General features: G+C 35.5%; 2 protein-coding genes across 3 annotated transcripts in view; one reads left to right on the top strand and one right to left on the bottom strand.

The window, feature by feature from the left end:
- LOC144959395 (uncharacterized) overlaps positions 1-10719 on the bottom strand; it is a 29699-nt gene extending 18980 nt beyond the window's left edge. For both annotated transcript variants that reach the window (XM_078891973.1, XM_078891974.1), the window contains exons 1-6: positions 10591-10719; positions 8092-8203; positions 6698-7033; positions 3528-3703; positions 2786-2939; positions 1408-1564 (exon numbers count right to left, since the gene is read on the bottom strand). In XM_078891973.1, the coding sequence (XP_078748099.1) occupies positions 1408-1564; positions 2786-2939; positions 3528-3703; positions 6698-7033; positions 8092-8167 (899 nt within the window). In that variant the 5' untranslated portion in view covers positions 8168-8203; positions 10591-10719. The remainder of the gene's footprint in view (positions 1-1407; positions 1565-2785; positions 2940-3527; positions 3704-6697; positions 7034-8091; positions 8204-10590) is intronic.
- Positions 10720-12191: 1472 nt separating this feature from the next.
- Positions 12192-17495, top strand: LOC144959756 (transmembrane protein 218-like). The gene is made up of 3 exons (XM_078892474.1): positions 12192-12388; positions 14568-14670; positions 15599-17495. The coding sequence occupies exons 1-3, from the start codon at positions 12279-12281 to the stop codon at positions 15737-15739; spliced, it is 354 nt and encodes a 117-aa protein (XP_078748600.1). The 5' UTR covers positions 12192-12278; the 3' UTR covers positions 15740-17495.
- Positions 17496-23343: the final 5848 nt, after the last annotated feature.

Raw genomic sequence — 23343 nt, 5'->3', positions numbered from 1 at the left:
TTTTCCAGGTACCCATTTTACACCTGAGTACGGTGAGAGAAAGTTAGTAAAGAGCTTTTTCCAAGGATTCAACTATGCGCAGAGCGAGGCTCAAACCCAGGACCTTCCGATCCGAAAGCGAGTGTCATAACACAAGACCACATAGCTGCACTGGCTACCTGGATGGCTGCAGGTTTGGGTTTTTGCATGTAAGAATGTGTGGCCTTGAGTAAGTCACAGTGGGTTCACTCTAGAGGTTGGGCATGCAGACATCAACAGCGGTTTTCAATCACCCAAAAGCAACGTGTAAATATTTGCAAACGCGATAGCTAACCCAATTTGTTAGCTCACTCAACCCAAACACCGACTATATTCGTAGTTTACCCGGGTTACTTTTACACAAAGCCTATTTATTACATTTTTCTGAGACAAATTATAGGCGTAGTATCAAAGCAAATGTTTTATGGTTTTTACATGTTAATGATAGTTGAATAAAACTATCTATGTACATGCTCATTTTTAATACATTTTTTTCCAAATTTGAAAGTAGCAAAAATCTCTAGAATTGAGTGAGTTAAGGGTTCATGGTGTAATAGAAATACTCTCAAACCAACACAAAATATTGTCCATTATTACAGACTTTAAATTAAGCCCACTTCGGTTATCAGACCTGCAAATATGTATGTGTTCCTAGACCCAAAGGAAAATATCCCTGAAAGGAATGAAGAACAGTTATTTTGAAAAATTACTTGTCTTTATCAAAAAATAAAAATAAATAACTAAATTACTAAATAGATAAATAAATAACTTCTTTGTCTTTTTAATTTAAAAACAAAACCAAAATCAAACCAGACAATCCCCCCTGTCTTTTTTTTTTAAAAAGGAAACAAAACGTTTGTGTCTTTAAAGGGAAAACAACATTTACTTAACCTTAGAGAATCTTACCTTAAAAAAACAAAAACAAAAAAAAAAACACTTTGTGTCTTTAACGAGAAAACAAAATTTACATAACCTTAGATAATATTACATTAAAAAAAACAAACAAAAAGAAAGAAAACAAAATTACTAAACCTTAGAGAATCTTACCCGTCTTAAAATAAAAACAAAAAAACAAACAAAAGAAAGAAAACAAAATTACTAAACCTTAGAGAATCTTACCTGTCTTAGAATAAAAACAAAAAAACAAACAAAAGAAAGAAAACAAAATTACTAAACCTTAGAGAATCTTACCTGTCTTAAAATAAAAACAAAAAAGAAACAAAACAAAACAAACCAAAAAATACTATATATTTGTCTTTTAAAAAACCCCAGCTTACTTTTACTTTTACAAAAAATAAAAACTTATTTTCCTTTACCTGAAAACTTATTTACCTATCTTTGGAAAAAAATAAAACAAAACAAAACAAAACAAAAAACAAACCAACTTACTTGTCTTTCCCATAGGATTTCCGTTTCCACTCAACACGGCACGCAGGCTGACAATCAACGCTGCACGTGTATTTCAATTCCTTGTTTTCCCCTATCTTGATGATGCTGTTGTTACGGAAGTCTGGGCGGATGGTAAAATCTGTGTCACTGGGTGGGTCTGGCCAATAGAAAGAGAAGGGTTAACTTTAAATTACTATTTTTTAATTACACCCTTTTGATGCGGCACCATTAGATACCGTCGCCTAGGCATTCCACGAAGGAATATAGTGTAATCCATCAAACAAGATGCCTGATATCAACAGGAATCACCAATGTTGTCCAAAGTGAGCAAATTGGGGGTTATAATCTTGCCCAAGGAAAGGAAAAAAAAAAAAGAAAAAAAAAAAGAAAGTGTTGGAGTGAGGTTCGAACCCGGGATTTTCTGATCACAGCGTAATACCTTAACCATTCGGCCACTTCACAGTAATTCATTTTTTTTGTTACTTTTTAAAATTTTGCTTTTGTTCCTAATTTTCTTCTATGCCTTTATCTCTTTCTCCCTTTTTAATATTTTTATCTTTAAAAATTTGCAATATGTAATGAACAATATATTGTTAGTTATGTTTTAAATAACAATAAGAAATTGAATGCAAGCTTCAAGTTAACATACGAAAACAGAAAAAATGGACGTTTCGGGTTTCCTCTTTATCAACAAAACAGAATGAATGAAACACTACAGACAAATGAGATAATATGGTAGTCGCGTTGTTAAGATAAACAGTGAATAAAATAATCAGTCGGATGGTGAAAAGATTTGAACTGAGATATTGCCAAGTTTAGTTAGAAGGTCAATTTTTATCAAAAATGAGTTCTTGTCATAAATGATTAAATCAACCTTTTTTTTACATCTTGGGGAAATATCAAGGCTTATCTTCACTTCTAAATACTTTTAACAGCTAGTCAAGTTGAAAAGGTATGACATTTGAGACAAGTTGCTGGATACTTTTCCCATACATCTGACCATAAGTTCATGAAAAATCACCCGATTTACTTCAAATAAAGATTAAAATACTCTGGGAAGCATATTCTTTCAGAAAATGCAGAAAAATGCAAATCCAACATTTTCACCTTCCAACTGATTACGTCATGCACTGATAATATTGATAATAATAATAATAATAATAATAATAATAATAATAATAATAATAATAATAATAATAATAATAATAATGATAAAAATAATAATCATAACAATAATAATAATAATAATAATAATAATAATAATAATATTGATAAAAATAATAATCATAACAATAATAATTTATCAACTAACAACAAAAACAATAACAATAATAATTTATCAACAACTTTCTACAAATGTTATAGAATCGACACTTACACTCAGGAATAATTTCAAATATTGGACTGTCGTCTGAAAAGATTTTGTCATTCCGATCTCCAGGATCGTCTGCAACTTGGCATCGGAGAGTCTTTCCACGGTCACTTCTGGATATGTCTGGAAGCATGAGGCTCCCATTATCTGAAAAAGAAATCTGGAGAAAGAAACCGATTCGTGAAAATCTTATATAAATATCAAATCATTTCGTGATTAAGACATATCATGGGGGATGGTTAGAACTGATCGAGTGAAATTACTCGTCAATGATATTCACAAAATAAGAGGAAGCCATCCAAGTATGTGGTTCCTCACTCAAGAGTGGATGGATGTCCACTTGTACTTGTGCATACCATCGAATCTCCAATGAAAGACAGATACTGTGGTCTGTGAATCGTAAAATAGAAGTTACAGACAAAGAAGACGAAGAAGAAGACGAAGAAGAAGAAGAAGAAGAAGAAGAAGAAGAAGAAGAAGAAGAAGAAGAAGAAGAAGAAGAAGAAGAAGAAGAAGAAGAAGAAGAAGAAGAAGAAGAAGAAGAAGAAGAAAAAGAAGAAGAAGAAGAAGAAAAAGAAGAAGAAGAAGAAGAAGAAGAAGAAAATCTCGAATTCACCCAGGATTGATTTCAGTCCCTTTGTGTGTGGAGCGGATGCTCTACCAACTGAGCTATCTGGACCCCCGACATAATAATAATACCATTTCATACATTAAGATTGGCCCGATATTTCTTCAATTATATCCCTACCCTCTCTGACACTGGAGGTAAAATATTTCCATCTCCATCTTTCCAGACAACAAACGGCTTGAGTCCATGATCGGATGGCTTTGTGTTGGAAATGAAGTCACAATGCAGACTGGCCGTCCCATCCACTAGGAGACTGCTATCTTCAGATACCTTGATAGTGGGCTGCGATGGCTTGGCTAAAATAAAACATAGAATCTTGATGAATATTAAATCCGCAAGAAGCTGCGAATTCTAATAAGTAATGTACAATTAATAATTAAGCATCGTCAAAAAAACAAAGAACAAAATACTAAACATTATGTTTCAGACTCAAATTCCTTCTTCAGCTAAAAGCAAACCAAAAAAAAAGGGCCCATTTAAAATGATATAATACTTCATACGGCTACCGATCTAGATTTTAAGTGATGTATGTGCGGCTATGTGGTCTTGTGGTATGACACAGCTTTCGGATCGGAAAATCCTGGGTTCGAGCCTCACTCTGCGCATAGTTGAGTCCTTGGAAAAGGCTCTTAACTCACATTCTCTCACCGTACTCAGGTGTAAAATGAGTACCTGGTCGTCAACAGCGTTGTCTCTATCCAAAAAAATTGTAACATCACTTAACATGTCTTGTGTTGCTGTTGGCCAGGGACCCCTTTGTAAAGTGCTCTGAGCACATTTGGTTGATATTGCGCTATATAAAAGCTCAATTTTTTTTTAAACTAACGTTTTTATTGTTTTTATTTTTGCCACTGGCTGAAGACGAGTTTTGAGCCGAATTATTGAATAAGTTCTGTGTTCTTGCTGTTATATATTCATTTTTGTTCATTAGAAATAATGGTAGCACCAAGGAGTAAATATTCACAAAGATAAAAATCATAAAATCATCGTTGTCAGAATTTATATAGAAGAAGGAGAGATAAGTAACGATGATAAAAGAGAATAAAGACTTTCATCTTATTTATATTATGAAAACAGATGATGTGGACATTGCAGGTTTTCCCTATGTCAACAAAACACGATGAATTAGACACGAAAGACGAATGAGAGATGTGATAACGACATTGTTAGTGAGGAGGAGAAGAGGAAGAAGAAAAATAATAACAATAATAATAATAATAATAATAATAATAATAATAGTAATAACAAAGATTGTAATAATAATAATAATAATAATAATAATAATAATAATAATAATAATAATAATAATAATAATAATAATAATAATAATAATAATAATAATAATAATACAGTTCACTCCGCTTAATCGCACACTCTGCCTATGCACTACACATTCCTGGAAAACTGAATCTTTCCTATATAATCGCTCCTCTTAATCGCACACCATCTCCACTTAATCGCTACACCTTGACTCCATCTTGGACAACATCTGTACAGAAGTGCATAGATCAAAACTACCCTGAAAAAAAATGGACAAGAATCTATACAGATGGTTCATGCAATAAAGAACACACATGCGGGGGCCTGGGAGTGCACATCGAGTACACAAATGGTCAACAAAAGGAGATCAGCAAACCGACTGGTACTCGCACTTCAAGCTACAAGTCAGAGGCAGATGCAATCCATGAAGCTGTTAAGCAAATCCTCTCAGAAAATGAAAAACCAAGACACATAGTGATTTTAACAGATGCTAAGAAAATTCTGGAGGATATAATGATGTCCTTTGCGGATGATATAGACGCCTTGGTGGAAGACCTCATGAAGCTAAGCAAGTTTACCAACATAGTACTGCAGTGGATTCCAGGACACTGTGGGATACTTGGAAATCAGATCGCTGACCAACTGGCAAAGGCAGGCAGTCGCATGCAGCAACCCTCCCCAATGTACTCAACAGGAGAAATTAACAAAATGGCCAAATTTATCCAATCTCAGAGATGGAGAGAGAAGCACCCAGAATACAACATGAATGACCCAATCAAGGTGCTCGACAGAAAGGAACAGGTCATCATCTTCAGACTGAGAACTGGACACAACCAGTTAAAGGAACATATGTGGAGGATGTCCAGAGCAGATGCCTCTGGACAATGTGACTGCGGACTTGAAAATGAAAATGGACATCATGTCCTAATGGAATGTCCAAAGTACAACCAGTTGAGAAGGAACTTCTGGCCTGACCCAACCCCATACTCAAAGAAGCTGTACGGCAGTGAGGACGACCTCAGGACCACTGTGGGCTTCATTCACCAGACCGGACTGACCATGTGACGTAATGGGAACGAAGAAGAAGAAGAAGGACAACGATATACCCATCAACCGTGAACTGACATCTCAGGAGCTACTGGACTCCATTCAGCCAATGAAAATGAAGATGAGTCATCGGAATATGACACACCATCCACCCGTGACAAACACTAAAAACTTGACACAGTGGACAAACTACGCCGCTTCAATCAAGAAGCATGTTTGACCAACATTGGCACGATTGGAGGAAAGGGTTTATAAACAGCTTGTATAAATAAATAGCAATCAACGCGTCACGATTACTATTCTTACAAACAATAATGTCACATTTTGATTTTGATAAAACATGAAAATGCAGAAGAAAAATTTTAAAAAATTAAAAAATCAAACAACCAAAAATAAGAATGGAAACAAAGAAAACAAAAGCAGCAACAAAAAAAAAAAAAAATCAAACAAAAACCTTCTAATGATACCATATCTTGAATATGACGGTCCAAAGGTCGTAGAAAACTAAGAGGAGAAGGTCCAACACGAATAGCACATGAAAGCTGATGCTCAAATGCTATTCTTAACTTCTCCACTTAATCGCACACTCCTCTTATTAATCGACACTCTAACCCCAGCTACCGAGGGTGTGCGATTAAGCAGAGTCGACTGTAAAAATAATAATAATAATAATAATAATAAATAATAATAATAATAATAATAATAACAATAATAATAATAATAAAATAGTAAATAATAATAATAATAATAATAATAATAATAATAATAATAATATTAATAATAAAAGATGATGATGATGAGGAGAGGAGGAGGAGGAGGAGGAGGAGGAGGAGGAGGAGGAGGAGAAGAAGAAGAAGAAGAAGAAGAAGAAGAAGAAGAAGAAGAAGAAGAGAAGAAGAAGAAGAAGAAGAAGAAGAAGAAGAAGAAGAAGAAGAAGAAGAAGAAGAAGAAGAAGAAGAAGAAGAAGAAAGAGAAGAACTTACCAAGCACAATTATCTTGAAGCCACAATTATCAAAAACATTGCTGGACGAGGACTGATAGCATTTGTAGGAGTTCGCGTAATCCAATTTCATTGCGATAAACTCTATATTAATTTTCTTTCTTGTATTATCCATTCTTGCACTGATAATTTTCCTATAGGATTCAGGAATTATTACTCTGGAACCTGACACAAACAGTGCAGTTTTATCAAAATCAGCACCAGATGATACACGTATGACCTGATCGCCTGGGGGAATAGTCATCTCAACTAAGACGTTCTCATCATTTTCTTTGAAAATGTAAGGCTCAGGGTCCAGGGCTTGAGAGAAGGCAACATCTGAAAAGGAAAATATATTGACAGCTTCATATTGAGCCCCGCCACAGGTATCAAACATAATAATTTGTCATGTTAGTGAGGTTTGACTTTCGTCTAAAATAGTGTCAGGGGGGGGTGGGTAGGAGTTTGATCAATTCGTCAAAAACCATATTATTAGCTCTGTCAATTCTCCCGTAACTGAGTTAAATAGTCCCTGTTACAGCGGTCCCCTTGAAAAAATCGCCTAACTTTATTGCTTGTTTGGTTCAGGCCCCTTGAAAAGCGCCCTGACCATGTTTAGTGGATAATGCGCTATATAAAAGCTCAATTTTTATATTTATTTCTATTTTTCATAGTAGCTATAATAGTAATAACTTTTTAAAAAGGACAATGGACAAAGTTGATACTCTGATCACACATTTTTTTTAAACCTTTGCAAAAAAATATTTCTGCAATTTTTTTTGAGCTAGATTGACAGTTGTTTTTTTAAAGTTTATTTCACATAATTCAACTGAAAGAAACGGATGAAAACAAGTTTTTAAATTTTTTTTATTTTTTTTTCAAATAATTTATTATTTGATTATTTTGTGGCAAAATGTGACAAAACCGAACTTTTGAAACAGCCTAAAATATTCTTATGAAAAACTCTAAATTCCAAGATGAAAAAATTATATGTATCAATCTCAAGAAATACAATTTCTAGTTTTGTTTCTGTACAATTGTTGACCAATATCAGGAATTATAAACTATATATATAGAAGAATCGAATAGAATAAAATTTATAGAATTATATTGACCCGAGAACCCAAAGACTGAATCTACGACTACGAGGTCTTTCCTCGAGGTCATCTCTCGTCGTACATGTTAATGTTAAATATTGCTGTTGGCTAAGGACCCCTTGTAAAGCGATTTGAGCACTGCACTATATAAATGCTCAAGTTTTTAATTTATTATTTTTTAAAATAAAGAATGAATCTAAATATAATCATAACTAAATTCAAACACAAACAGTATTTTAGCTCAAAGGCCAGTTAGTCTAAACAACACTTCATATGATACGATCAATACAAAATACTCACATAAGAAGAGAAATGTACAAAGAATGGGTGTATTTATCCGAGAGGAGGACTGAAGAGTTATGACACTGCCCATCATGCAGGGTCAGAGTTCAAACATACGAAAGATAAAAACCTGAAAATGACAACAACAAAAAAAACAATTTTTAAAACAATTAATTACATAGAAGAATTCCAAACAACTATAAAAACATTTATAAATTATGTTTACCTTAGTGGCAGTCTCTGGTTGAGTCCCACTAAGAACAGTTCAAAGTTGAGTCCTTTGTCGGCATTACATGAAAGACGCACTCTATACAAAAAGCCAAAGTCCTCTTTAGGGCCCATCAGGGACTGCCAATGATCCCAATTGATAGCCTTATTCCAAACGAAAAAAACCAGCACTCATATCAGGTCATGCAGTCACGAGTCAATGGTCATCTCAACTCCGTTTTTTTCACACAGCAAATGTGGAATTCTCTGCCCGAAATATTTTTAAAAAATTAATGGCCAAATTGAATGTGACAGAGAAAGAAATGGATAAAATCAAAATCAAAGCCTAGGCATGTCCATTTGTTTTCACCATACTCAAAGTCGCGATTATCTTTGAAGCACGGAGTTGTGACTACAAGTACAAGACAAGAAACTTGAAGTTTGTTTTACGCATTTCGTTTTATTTCTAAATTCACTTTTCTGTGTCTAATTCATCCCAACATAATACTGCTTTGACGCGGTGGGCCATATTTAATAAGAGTCCTGTTGAAAAGCGTTTTGAGTGAGTATGGAGATCAAACCAGTTTAATTTTTTTCTTTTTTAAACCTCAAGTACCAAACTAAGGATTAAGGCTGACTTACACTTATACTAAGCCTAATACCAAGGCACCGATTGTTAAAGTCAATGAAGTGAAATTTACCATTATAAAGACTATCGATGACTGTCATTGTTGAATTCATTGTTGTGTGAGACTCATATTTATTCTTTATGGCTATGGCATAAGTAGTAGAGCACCAGTGCAGCAATGTGGTCTAGGGGTATGACAGTCGCTTTCAGATCAGACAGTCCTGGGGTCGAGCCTCGCTCTGCGCATAGTTGACTCCTTGAAAAAGGCTCTTTACTCACATTCGAGTACCTGGCCGTTGACAGCTTTGTCTTTGTTGGAAAAAAAAATTGTAATATTGGCTAACAGGCATCATGTCTCGTTTTAGACGTTATGTGTTGCTGTTGGCCAGTGACCCTTTGTAAAGCGCTTTGAGCATGTTTAGTGGATATTGCGACATATAAAAGCTCAATTTTTAAATTTCTTTTTAGTAGAGCACCAGCCAAGTGAATTGGCTGTAAACCCCAAAATGAAATAAAATGCTTTTTCAACTGTTACACTTGAACTAATGACTATTGAACTTGAAGTAAACGATTAAAATTAATTTAGTTTAAATTTTGAAGTCTTAGAGGATATATGAATAAGAATGAGACTGCGATAAAGTAGGTCGTCTGATTCCAGCCTGTAGGCAGGTGCCGATTAGGTATTGGAAAGGTGAAGCGCTAGTTTGGGTTAAAATATGAAAAACACAATTTCACCAAATCACATTGCATTACTGTTCACATTCACAGTATCTGGACGGTTCTGGTATCATTTTAAAGAGCAAAGATTAAGTTTTCTTTTGTGGTGATTGACATCAATGTAGGCACATTATTTCAAAAATTATAATAATATGATAAAAATTACGTTATTTTAAAACTTTTGTAATTTTAATTCAAAATTGAGAGCAAAAAAAAAAAGATAAGAAAAGGTATCTCTAGATAAATTTATTTATCTATAATCTATGTCTATGTAAGAAAAGGTATCTCTAGATAATTTATTTATCTATAATCTATGTCTATGCCAAATTTCATCCAAGATTGAAGGCGGCATTTTGGTCACCAGTGACCAGCTCTCTTTTCCCCATGCTAAAGTCCCGTTTCAATCAGTAGTCAGCTTATCCAGAGGCCAGTAGGGGAATTCCCAGTCACAGATTTTGAGCAATAGTAAATTTAGATTTAGAGTCTAGTAAAAAAAAAATCATCATAACTTTGGAACCGTTTATTCCATAGCTATCTAAAAGTAAACCCACCAATCTATGTAAAAATAATTATGGATTTTAATTTTGAAAAAATATCAAACTAGATACCTATACTAGAACTAGACGTGTCTAGATTAAATATTTAGATTCCAGTGCAGTTTGCCAGTATGGCAATATTCAATATTTGTGAAAAAGTGACAGCAAATGTAGGTCATCTGCCCAGATATTTCAATTTTTAGACCTTGGCCTCATTAGTCAATACACTGTATTGTCAGAGTATGAGGACTGAGGAGTCAGAAGAAGAGGTGGAGATGACGACAATGAATTGACAAGTTGGTAAGTTGGTAAGTTGGATTTTTGTTCGATCTGGATCAGTCGGCGTCAGCTGTCAACATTGGGTATAAAACCGTCTATCGTCTATAGTCCAACAAGAAGACTTGTAATCCTTGAATTAACAACCAGTACCTTGTACAACTCCTTATTCAGTTCCACAGGCCAAAAACTTCATCGAAGTTCGTTTCCTGATTTATAAACAAACGCTGGAACCAGATTTGATCATCGATCGCTGATATCGATCACCGTACTTCCTCATCTAGTATCACAACTTCCGGTATTCTTTCTTCCACCCGAGCTTTTCTTGGAGCACAAAAGTTTCGTTGCGAATGCCCATCCCAAGCCCATCCTTTCTTCTTTACTTAGCTACATGTACATACATGTATTTAAACCAGGAACCAAGGAATTTACCCAAACCCGATATTGAATTCCCCAGTGATTTGAAGCAAACTAGATCCATAAATTATTTTGCTTATTTAAACAGCCACCATATTTCGGACAAAAATATTTTAAACCTAAACGTTAGCATCTTACCATTTTACACTTCACCCTTCAAACCAAAAAAATTATAAAAAAATAAAGAAATAAAATTAAAAAATGTAAAAATTGAATTAAAAGAATTCATGATTATACGAAGTTATAAAATGATTCTATAGAAGCACCCGCATTCTTCTCCACAGCTTGTATAGCCATACTGACGCTGGTACTCATTCACACAGAAGTCAAGTGGGGCATCGAGTGTACTTCTAGTTATCCTTACTCAAAGACAAAGCACTCCGGCTAAAGTAAAGCAATCATTGATCATTGTCCTCTTTCGGACATTACATACGCTCATCAGAGCTTGAATATTAAGTCAGCACATCAAGAAATGAAGTGAGTAGGAAAGTGCCAGAAGACAACAGATAATAAAAACTTCGCGGCGGCAATGGGGGCTCGAACCATAAATAGTAGTCTGTGACTCGAACCCACGGATGGATAGCTAATACGGTAGAGTCACGATCGGGGCCAGGAGGAGTTGTACCAGTAAGGTCGCGGGTTCGAGCGTGTGTTATGTACGAAGGATACGGTTCGAGCCCCCATCGCCGCCGCGAAGTTTTTATTATCTGTTGTCATCTGGGACTTTCCTTCTAACTTCATTTCTTGTTATTATCAACATATAAGTGCCTGCTCAACTCACTTATCTGAATTAAAAAGTCTGCAAAAAGTGAGGCTATGTGGTCTTGTGGTATGATACTCTCTTTCGGATCGGAAGGTTCTGGGTTCGAGCTTCCCTCAGCGCATAGTTGAGTCCTTGGAAAAGACTCTTTATCACATCCTCTCACCGTACTGACGTGTAAAATGAGTACGCTCTCTTATTTTTAATTTCTGCTTTTCTGTGAAAAATAATATGGAGATCAGTTGGTGGATGGGACGATTTTTTGATATTTTAAAAAGTTATTATTTTTCTCGTCGTTGTTGTTGTTGTTGTTGTTGTTGTTGTTGTTGTTGTTGTTGTTGTTGAGATTGGTTTATCTCACCAGCCTTGAACGAAAGAAAATCTATCCGACCCATGCAGTCTGCGCGTTTTTGGCAAATTATGTCCTAAATCGATTTAAAAATAAAAATAAATAAAAAGTTAAATACACCCAAAAAAAAGTTTACCGGTAAAAAATTATAAAGCTATTCCATCTACTATAAAGTTAATTTTAACTACTTCACAACTCCCAATGAAGTTTTTGTTTACTTCCGTTAACATGTTTTGACTAGAAACTGAAAGTGAACAAGTTTGAGAGTCTGCTGCTTATTACTGTTTACAATTTAAATTCATTTTAAATTTAAGAATGGCTGGTCCTGTTTTAAATGTAGGAATTGGGTTTTTCATACTTGCATTTATATGGGCTGCAGCATTAATGGTATGCCTGGTTTTCGTTAGATCACCAACCAAAACTTCGTGAGTATCTCAATCACAATCATTAATCATTTTGTTGAGTCAGTCAATGAATGAGAATGAATGATTGCTATCTAAACTATAGGTAGACTAAGCTCTAATACAAATTCTGGCTGGCAGTGGTAAAGGAGCGAGGTCCCTGCTTCCATAATGCTTTGTTTTCACAGAGACGGAGTCGCCACCTTGGTTATTCTTACTTTATTAGTATATTTTGGTTGTCAGAAAGAATTATTAGTCTTGGAAAACCTTAAACCATTTGACTATTGTCTCTGTGTAAGCATAGCAAGATGGCGGCAGGGACCTCTCTCCTTAACCAATGCCCAAATTCTAGTAGCTATCTGCCATCCAATAAGCCCTTGACTTAGTCTTAGTCTTCTCATTTACTTTAAGTCTTAGTCTTAGTTTGTCTTGGACTTTTGAATTTGAGGTTCGGGCTCCAAAGTTTAGTGAAGGACTTTTCGCCTCAACATTAAGAACAAGAGTGAACAGGATATTCTCAAACATTGATTTCTCTTAGTAGGTACTTGGTAAAAAATTCAAATTGGGTCGAGCTTAATGAAAACTTTATCATTTTAAAACGCTTTTCAACATAATTCTAATTCTAAACAAAATTTTGAAAATCAAATGAGGAAAAGAAAAGTAATATTAATTTAAGGTTGAAATATGGGAAGGACTTCCATAGTTTCACAGCACGCCTGAAGAGGGGATTTTTAAAAAATTATATGGGCTCGGGGAGACCCCCTCCCCTTTTTTTTTTATCGGGGGAATATATTTTGCTCCTGATATGAACCGCTGACTGTGAACTGAAGAGCAATAGCCACCTTAACTATTTGCCAATCACCCGAAGCAAAACAGCCCACTTACAATTTTAACACAGACGATTGAAAAATTGCATGGAGTCGTCAGGTGTTGTGATGTGATTCCTTCATCAGTGTGTCAAAATATTGTGATAATTACTTCTAACCGTGGGACTGGCCTTTTTGTCTAGGCAGCTATGGAATTAAGGAATGTTTGCTAATGTTTGCTGGAGATAAATAGTCAAGGGGACGGAATGGGCTAAATGACTGGAAATATTCTGATTGGTCAATGGTTATTAACACTGGAACTATCAATTGATCCAAGTTACTGCCATTAAAACAGCTATGTGGTCTTGTGGTATGACACTCGCTTTTGGATCGGAAGGTCCTGGGTTCGAGCCTCACTCTGCGCATAGTTGAGTCTTTGGAAAAGGCTCTTTACTCATATTCTCTCACCTTACTCAGGTGTAAAATGAGTACCTGGCCGTTAACAGCGTTGTCTCTATCTGAAAAATTGTAACAGGCGTCATGTTTCATTCTACATGTTACGTGTTGCTGTTGGTCAGGGACCCCTTGTAAAGTGCTATGAGCACGTTTAGTGGATATTGCTCTATATAAAAGCTCATTTTGAATTAAGGAATGTTTGCTAGTTGACTGGAGATAAATAGTCAAGGGACGGAATTGGCTAAATGACTGGAAATATTCTGATTGGTCAATGGTTATTAATTAACGCTCGAACTATCAATTGATCCAAGTTACTGCCATTAAAACCAATCAGAAGGACAATTATAAGTAAAACCACTTCTGTCCTAATTAATTAGCACAAGGGTGTGTCTCCCATAGTGGGCAGGGAGGTACATACTGTGTCTTCTATCCCCCTATACCTGTTTTTTAACTTGCTTTCTGTCTTTGTCTTGGTTTTGTCCTGGCCCTGGCCGGATATCCTGGCTGAGAGGGAGACAGTCAAATGCCTAGTTAGTTTTGGGGGATGATATTTTTTTCCTTGTAAATCATCTCTCTGTTATGCGCCGTATTATGTTTTGTATACATATTATAAATGATTTGTGAACATTTGAGTGTATTCCTCTTAGTGGGGACCTGTGCTTGTGACTGGATGAGACTTTGAGGTGATCTCAAACTAAGCACTTTGATATTGTGCTCTTGGAATATACAACTGTTTCCTATTTGAACCAATTCCCCTTTTGTCTTCATTTTTCTTGGATGCTTTAATTGTAATTCTAGAACTTTTTACTTACCCATTTTCTTCCTTTTTACTGGCGCTGATATGACCTTAATGTGTTGCAAGTGCCGTAAAACCTTAAAAAAAAAAACAAACAAGGGTGTGTACGTGATGATATATAATACTTAATACCATTTGTCTACAGAGGCCTTGGCCCACTGGCTATCATTGCTGCTGGATTCATAACGTTGATACTTCTTGTGATTCCCCGAGAAGACCAGTTCCCGACTGAAGAAGAAGAATCGGTGGTAAGAAGGTGTTTTTATTTCATCATCATTGTTGCCATCATCATCATTATCATCATCATCATCATCATCATCATCATCATCATCATCATCATCATCATCGTCGTCGTCGTCGTCATCATCATCATCATCATCATCATCATCATCATCATCATCATCATCATCATCATCATCATCATCATTATCATCATCATCATCATCATCATCATCATCATCATCATCATCATCATCATCATCATCATCATCATCATCATCATCATCATCATCAAAATACTGACAGGATGGTGAAAATGGAAAGGCATCAGATGGACACAGTACAAACAATCATGGGTGCCAGTTTTCCGGTTCATGCCGGAATTCCGATTTCGCGATATCTCGATGTCAAATACCTCCGGTTTCAGTGTTTTGAGTAAAATAACCTAATAGCACCGGTAAAAATCAGAAAACGTGATTCAGCCACCTTTTCAGTGTATGGAGGTAGATTCGTGTCAATATGTTTGCTCAGTAATCATTTAATACTGGTATAAAAACAGTGATGAAATAAGATTAAAGTTTAGGCCGCATTTTCAGTAGGAACATTTTCAGGTTTGGCAAAGTGTCGAGATTTTAGTTTCAGGTTTCAACACCTCTTCCTGCTGGCACCCATACAAACAATGGACTTTCCAGGTAAAAACCTGTGGGGAAAACAATAAACAAAGGAGTGTTGATTGGTAACAAATATAGCAATATTTAGCGAGAATTGTAGCATCTGTATCCCTGTATTCATCATTATCATTGTCTTTTCATGTTTTTATTTAGTTATTTTATTAATAAATTTATTTATTATTTGTTAATTTATTTTTTTATTTGTAATCTATTTGTTGTTGATTTATTTATTTATTTATTTATTTATTATCAATAATTTATTATTTATTTTGTATTTATTTTTCAGGTTTATGATTACTCCATCGTGTATCGATCGAGTCTAATCGCTGTCATGGCGCTGTTTGTCATCATCGGACTGGTGTCTTACCTGATGCACGCCATGCAACCAGTACAGGCAAAACCCCTCAGGAAACTCATACGATCTTAATCACCTTTTGATGTAGATAGTTTTGATTTTTAAGTTATAAAAAATATATAATAAAATTGAATTTAGCGAGTCTCGTCGTATTATGTAACCTAGTGTTTTTGTGCAGCTATGTGGTCTAGTGGTATGACACTCGCTTTTGGATCGGAAGGTCCTGGGTTAGAGTTAGAGCCTCGCTCGGCCCATAGTTGAGTCCTTGGAAAAGGCTCTTTACTCACATTCACTCACCGTACTCAGGTGTAAAATGAGTTCCTGACCGTAAACAGCCTTGTCTCTGTCAGTAAAAAAATTGTAATATTGCCTAACAGGCGTCATGTGCTGTCCTACATGTTAAGTGTTGCTGTTGGCCAGGGACCCTTTGTAAAGCGCTTTGAGCACGTTTAATGGGTGTCGCGCTATATAAAAGCTCATTTTAAAAATGGTATAATTTCATCGATTTGATCGAAATGTTGAGTAGATATCGAAAAATGTGACCCACTTTTTCAGAATGGTATTATGTCAGAATAGACGTATGTGTACGGTATCAGTTACACAAACCTGTCTACTACTATGAAAATCTTGTAAAACGTCACATATTTGGGTTCTTATCGATAATTACATATAAAGATCTTTAATTCAATAGAACAATCTGAAAACGAAGGTCTTTTTGCCAGATCTAGTATGTAAAGGATTTAAAAGTATTAATTTTATGTGTTTAAACACAAATTTGTAATTTTTAATGGTAGTTCTAATATGTACCATTTTATTACCCCTGTAAAGTACGAATTTTTCTAGTTCCAAGTAGACAGATTTGGTTACATTGTTTTGTTTTTATATGAAATTGAAATTCCCTTTATTCATTCCATATGGGGAAATTCGTCTCTAGGGTCTATTCCAAGGGAAGGCTGGAATAACTCAGGCGTCAGCCGCAGTGCAGTGCCGCAAATTGAGCTAGGGTGAGGTGACTTGTTCAAGGTCACACAGCGCAATGGCGAATGATCGAACTTGGTACCTTTCGGGTATGAAGCAAGGACTGTACTGATCTATACTGCCATGCGTTAATTTTTCCTTTAAATTTTCCTTTCTAGATGCCTAGCAGTATAGTGTCTTGTCTTGTCACAAAGGTCAAAGAATGATCAGTGGACAGTTGAGTGACAGCGATCGTGGAAAAATTTCTGGTCCTGATGTTGTGTCTTTGGGTAAGACACTTTACACAAGTTACCCTACACTCAACTCTGTTGTGAATGAATCCCTGGCTACAGACAGTGATGGATATTGTAATGTGGTTTTGTAATTTAATTTTTGCTATTTGTATAACGAAATGTTAGTTTTGGGACACCTAGTTTTATTAACTATAGAACTGCCACTGCCAGTGTCAGTATTTCTTAGCTGGTTGGCAAAAAAATTAACATGGGCTACATAATATATGGAACAAATTATGCTTAAGATTAAGATGTAGAATAAATAATTCCGTCCATTTTTTTGTAATTGCTTTTATCAATCCTTGTAAATTAGAATAATTGAGATGAAACAAGTTCATTGATTCATTGTATATGCACATGTATTATCATTGTTATATACGTCTGTATGTGTTTGTGTGTATGTGTGTGTGTGCGTGAGAGAGAGAGAGAGAGAGAGAGAGAGAGAGATAGAGAGAGAGAGAGAGAGGAAACAAGTTCATTGTATATGCACATGTATTATCATTGTTATATACGTCTTTATGTGTTTGTGTGTATGTGTGTGTGTGTGTGTGAGAGAGAGAGAGAGAGAGAGAGAGAGAGAGGAAACAAGTTCATTGTATATGCACATGTATTATCATTGTTATATAAGTCTGTATGTGTTTGTGTATGTAAGTGTTTTGTATGTATGTGTGTGGGTGTATGTGTGTTTGTGTGTGTGTGTGTGTGTGAGAGAGAGAGAGAGAGAGAGAGCGTGTCAGTAAGAGAGAGAGAGAGAGCGATTTAGTAAGAGAGAGAGAGAGAGAGAGAGTGATAATCTGAGGATACTGCACGTAAGGGCGTAATTGTTTTTTATTTATATGTATATAATAATATATTATATATTTATGACAAGTGATAAAAAGATAAATAAATGATAAAACAATGAATTATGATTGTATGTTTATCATATTTGTGGCCCACCGTCTCAGAACGGTATTATGTCGGGATGACCTAGGTGCTGGGTACCAATTATTTGGCCATATATATGTGGAACTAGGGATTAATGTTCATTCTTCACAGTAAAAAAAAAAAAAGTCGTCCTTCAGAGCCATTCGGCCCATGGAGTCGGAGTTTAATCCCTGTTTCTATAGCATGAAACGGACAATAGTTATTGCTTGCTATCGTTTGGATAGGACGCTATTCTGTCGCAAAGTACTTTCTTCCAGATCTAACAAACTCAGCTACCCCCATTCACTGCTGGGTAGACAAGGGGGGGAGGGGGGGGGGGTCAGAAAAAAATCTCGACAGCACCCGGGATTGATCTCAGTCCATTTGCGTGTGAAGCGAGTGCTCTACCAACTGAGCTATCGGGGCCCCCACACGGTAAAGAATAAAAGTACAAGTTTTTAAATTGCAAAAGTCCAAGAAGTTTGTATTTCTTATCATCTTATCACCTAACAATAATTGCCTATTTGGACAATAAAGATTATTCTTATTATTATTATTATTATTATTATTATTATTATTATTATTATTATTATTATTATTATTATTATTATTATTATTATTATTATTATTATTATTATTATTTAATTTTAAACTTTTTTTTTTTTGATACCTCCTTGGGTCAATATGGTGACACTGCGCGGGGTCCCTGACCTCCCATGATGGGTAAGAGGTCACGCGGTCTTCTATCCCCTTATCTCTGTTTTCCGAATTGCTTTCTTTTTTTTTTTCTTGGAATGGGATTACTTAATTTTGTCCCAGCCCTGGCTGGAGTTCTTAACTGTGAGGGAAACAGTCAAATGTATAGTTATAGTTTTGGGAGATGCTATTTTTTTCCTTGTAAATCATCTCTCTGTTATGTATCCTGAAAATTTTTGAGTGTGTTCATCTGAGTGGGATCCTGTGATGGTGTCTGTGAGACTTTAAGATTTGAATCTGCATCTGTTCCCTATTTGAACGAATTCCCCTTTGTCTTACTTTTTCTTGGGTGATTTGATTGTAAATCTAAAATATTTTGACCTTCCATTTTCTTCTTTTTACTTGCGCTGATATGACCAAAATGTGTCGCAAGCGCTGTAAAACCCTTGAAAACAAAACAAAACAAGCGCTGTAAAACCCTTGAAAACAAAACAAAACAAGCGCTGTAAAACCCTTGAAAACAAAACAAAACAAGCGCTGTAAAACCCTTGAAAACAAAACAAAACAAGCGCTGTAAAACCCTTGAAAACAAAACAAAACGAGCGCTGTAAAACCCTTGAAAACAAAACAAAACGAGCGCTGTAAAACCCTTGAAAACAAAACAAAACGAGCGCTGTAAAACTCTTGAAAACAAAACAAAACGAGCGCTGTAAAACCCTTGAAAACAAAACAAAACGAGCGCTGTAAAACCCTTGAAAACAAAACAAAACGAGCGCTGTAAAACCCTTGAAAACAAAACAAAACGAGCGCTGTAAAACCCTTGAAAACAAAACAAAACGAGCGCTGTAAAACCCTTGAAAACAAAACAAAACGAGCGCTGTAAAACCCTTGAAAACAAAACAAAACGAGCGCTGTAAAACCCTTGAAAACAAAACAAAACGAGCGCTGTAAAACCCTTGAAAACAAAACAAAACGAGCGCTGTAAAACCCTTGAAAACAAAACAAAACAAGCGCTGTAAAACCTTTGAAAACAAAACAAAACAAGCGCTGTAAAACCCTTGAAAACAAAACAAAACAAGCGCTGTAAAACCCTTGAAAACAAAACAAAACAAGCGCTGTAAAACCCTTGAAAACAAAACAAAACAAGAGCTGTAAAACCCTTGAAAACAAAACAAAACGAGCGCTGTAAAACCCTTGAAAACAAAACAAAACAAGCGCTGTAAAACCTTGAAAACAAAACAAAACAAGCGCTGTAAAACCCTTGAAAACAAAACAAAACAAGCGCTGTAAAACCCTTGAAAACAAAACAAAACAAGCGCTGTAAAACCCTTGAAAACAAAACAAAACAAGCGCTGTAAAACCCTTGAAAACAAAACAAAACAAGCGCTGTAAAACCCTTGAAAACAAAACAAAACAAGCGCTGTAAAACCCTTGAAAACAAAACAAAACAAGCGCTGTAAAACCCTTGAAAACAAAACAAAACAAGCGCTGTAAAACCCTTGAAAACAAAACAAAACGAGCGCTGTAAAACCCTTGAAAACAAAACAAAACAAGCGCTGTAAAACCCTTGAAAACAAAACAAAACAAGCGCTGTAAAACCCTTGAAAACAAAACAAAACAAGCGCTGTAAAACCCTTGAAAACAAAACAAAACAAGCGCTGTAAAACCCTTGAAAACAAAACAAAACAAGCGCTGTAAAACCCTTGAAAACAAAACAAAACAAGCGCTGTAAAACCCTTGAAAACAAAACAAAACAAGCGCTGTAAAACCCTTGAAAACAAAACAAAACAAGCGCTGTAAAACCCTTGAAAACAAAACAAAACAAGCGCTGTAAAACCCTTGAAAACAAAACAAAACAAGCGCTGTAAAACCCTTGAAAACAAAACAAAACAAGCGCTGTAAAACCCTTGAAAACAAAACAAAACAAGCGCTGTAAAACCCTTGAAAACAAAACAAAACAAGCGCTGTAAAACCCTTGAAAACAAAACAAAACAAGCGCTGTAAAACCCTTGAAAACAAAACAAAACAAGCGCTGTAAAACCCTTGAAAACAAAACAAAACAAGCGCTGTAAAACCCTTGAAAACAAAACAAAACGAGCGCTGTAAAACCCTTGAAAACAAAACAAAACGAGCGCTGTAAAACCCTTGAAAACAAAACAAAACGAGCGCTGTAAAACCCTTGAAAACAAAACAAAACGAGCGCTGTAAAACCCTTGAAAACAAAACAAAACAAGCGCTGTAAAACCCTTGAAAACAAAACAAAACAAGCGCTGTAAAACCCTTGAAAACAAATCAAAACAAGCGCTGTAAAACCCTTGAAAACAAAACAAAACAAGCGCTGTAAAACCCTTGAAAACAAAACAAAACAAGCGCTGTAAAACCCTTGAAAACAAAACAAAACAAGCGCTGTAAAACCCTTGAAAACAAAACAAAACAAGCGCTGTAAAACCCTTGAAAACAAAACAAAACAAGCGCTGTAAAACTCTTGAAAACAAAACAAAACAAGCGCTGTAAAACCCTTGAAAACAAAACAAAAACAAGCGCTGTAAAACCCTTGAAAACAAAACAAAACAAGCGCTGTAAAACCCTTGAAAACAAAACAAAACAAGCGCTGTAAAACCTTGAAAACAAAACAAAACAAGCGCTGTAAAACCCTTGAAAACAAAACAAAACAAGCGCTGTAAAACCCTTGAAAACAAAACAAAACAAGCGCTGTAAAACCCTTGAAAACAAAACAAAACAAGCGCTGTAAAACCCTTGAAAACAAAACAAAACAAGCGCTGTAAAACCCTTGAAAACAAAACAAAACAAGCGCTGTAAAACCCTTGAAAACAAAACAAAACAAGCGCTGTAAAACCCTTGAAAACAAAACAAAACAAGCGCTGTAAAACCCTTGAAAACAAAACAAAACAAGCGCTGTAAAACCCTTGAAAACAAAACAAAACAAGCGCTGTAAAACCCTTGAAAACAAAACAAAACAAGCGCTGTAAAACCCTTGAAAACAAAACAAAACAAGCGCTGTAAAACCCTTGAAAACAAAACAAAACAAGCGCTGTAAAACCCTTGAAAACAAAACAAAACAAGCGCTGTAAAACCCTTGAAAACAAAACAAAACAAGCGCTGTAAAACCCTTGAAAACAAAACAAAACAAGCGCTGTAAAACCCTTGAAAACAAAACAAAACAAGCGCTGTAAAACCCTTGAAAACAAAACAAAACAAGCGCTGTAAAACCCTTGAAAACAAAACAAAACAAGCGCTGTAAAACCCTTGAAAACAAAACAAAACAAGCGCTGTAAAACCCTTGAAAACAAAACAAAACAAGCGCTGTAAAACCCTTGAAAACAAAACAAAACAAGCGCTGTAAAACCCTTGAAAACAAAACAAAACAAGCGCTGTAAAACCCTTGAAAACAAAACAAAACAAGCGCTGTAAAACCCTTGAAAACAAAACAAAACAAGCGCTGTAAAACCCTTGAAAACAAAACAAAACAAGCGCTGTAAAACCCTTGAAAACAAAACAAAACAAGCGCTGTAAAACCCTTGAAAACAAAACAAAACAAGCGCTGTAAAACCCTTGAAAACAAAACAAAACAAGCGCTGTAAAACCCTTGAAAACAAAACAAAACAAGCGCTGTAAAACCCTTGAAAACAAAACAAAACAAGCGCTGTAAAACCTTGAAAACAAAACAAAACAAGCGCTGTAAAACCCTTGAAAACAAAATAAAACGAGCGCTGTAAAACGCTTGAAAACAAAACAAAACAAGCGCTGTAAAACCCTTGAAAACAAAACAAAACAAAACAAGCGCTGTAAAACCCTTGAAAACAAAACAAAACAAGCGCTGTAAAACCCTTGAAAACAAAACAAAACAAGCGCTGTAAAACCCTTGAAAACAAAACAAACAAAAACAATCTGGTATTAAATGTGAATCAACCAGGGGTGAAAAATAAGTCAAAACAGTTGGAATTGTATTCAATAGTCTGATGTCACGTCGCCCAGCAACGGCGGCCATCTTGGTTCTAAACAAAGAAAATCGGTACTTTTTATTCTTCATGCTGGCTAGAACTTTCCATATGCCTTGTGATCAGAATGTGTAAAAGTCAAAACATGATCAGATTTATAATGTTTTTTTTCCTCTGGATCCGCTTTTATGCTCGTCGGAGAAATATTTCATAAGGGCGTCCGCCATTGTTCCGATAGTTTAGAGCCAGTTACTAAGTTACCATGCGTCATTACGAAGGAAGTGACGTTACGACTGTTAAAGCATGATAGTCAGGATCTAAACTTTTTACAGATTTGCTGTCTTCTATCCCTCCTATCTGTTATCTCTTTCCATGTTGTTCTCTATTACTTGGTTTGTACCTCCACAGTGGGTAGGGAGGTACTTTCTGTGTCTTCTATCCCCTTTTAGCTGTTTTCCAATTTGCTGTCTGTCTTTGTCTTGGTATGAGATTACTTGGTTTTGTCCTGGTCGGATTTCTTAGCTGAGAGGGAAACAGTCAAATGTATAGTTAGAGTTTTGGGAGATGATATTTTTTTCCTTGTGAATCATCTCTCTGTTCTGTATTGTATTATGTTTTGTTTACTACGTATTATATAGGATCTGTAAACATCTGAGTGTATTCCTCTTAGTGGGGACCTGTGCTTAAAGATGAGACTTTTAGGTGATCTCAAACTAAGTACTTTGATAGTGTGTTCTTGGAATCTACATTTGTTCCCTATTTGAATCAATTCCCCTTGGTCTTACTTTTTCTTGGGTGCTATAATTTTATTTCTAGAACATTTTACTATCCCATTTACTTCCTTTTTACGGGCGTTGATTTAACC

Source organism: Berghia stephanieae, chromosome 14 (genome assembly GCF_034508935.2).
Source record: "Berghia stephanieae isolate SIO BIC M18660-M18661 chromosome 14, UCSD_Bste_1.3, whole genome shotgun sequence".
NCBI lineage: Eukaryota > Metazoa > Mollusca > Gastropoda > Nudibranchia > Aeolidiidae > Berghia > Berghia stephanieae.
The sequence above is the reverse complement of the archived record's forward strand: the minus strand, read 5'-3'. Positions and strand labels throughout refer to the sequence as shown.

Coding starts and splice junctions, on each gene's coding strand:
- LOC144959756 (XM_078892474.1), top strand. CDS start 12,279: ATGGCTGGTCCTGTTTTAAATGTAGGAATTGGGTTTTTCATACTTGCA. Junction 12,389..14,567: donor AGATCACCAACCAAAACTTC/GTGAGTATCTCA, acceptor ATTTGTCTACAG/AGGCCTTGGCCCACTGGCTA. Junction 14,671..15,598: donor CTGAAGAAGAAGAATCGGTG/GTAAGAAGGTGT, acceptor TTTATTTTTCAG/GTTTATGATTACTCCATCGT.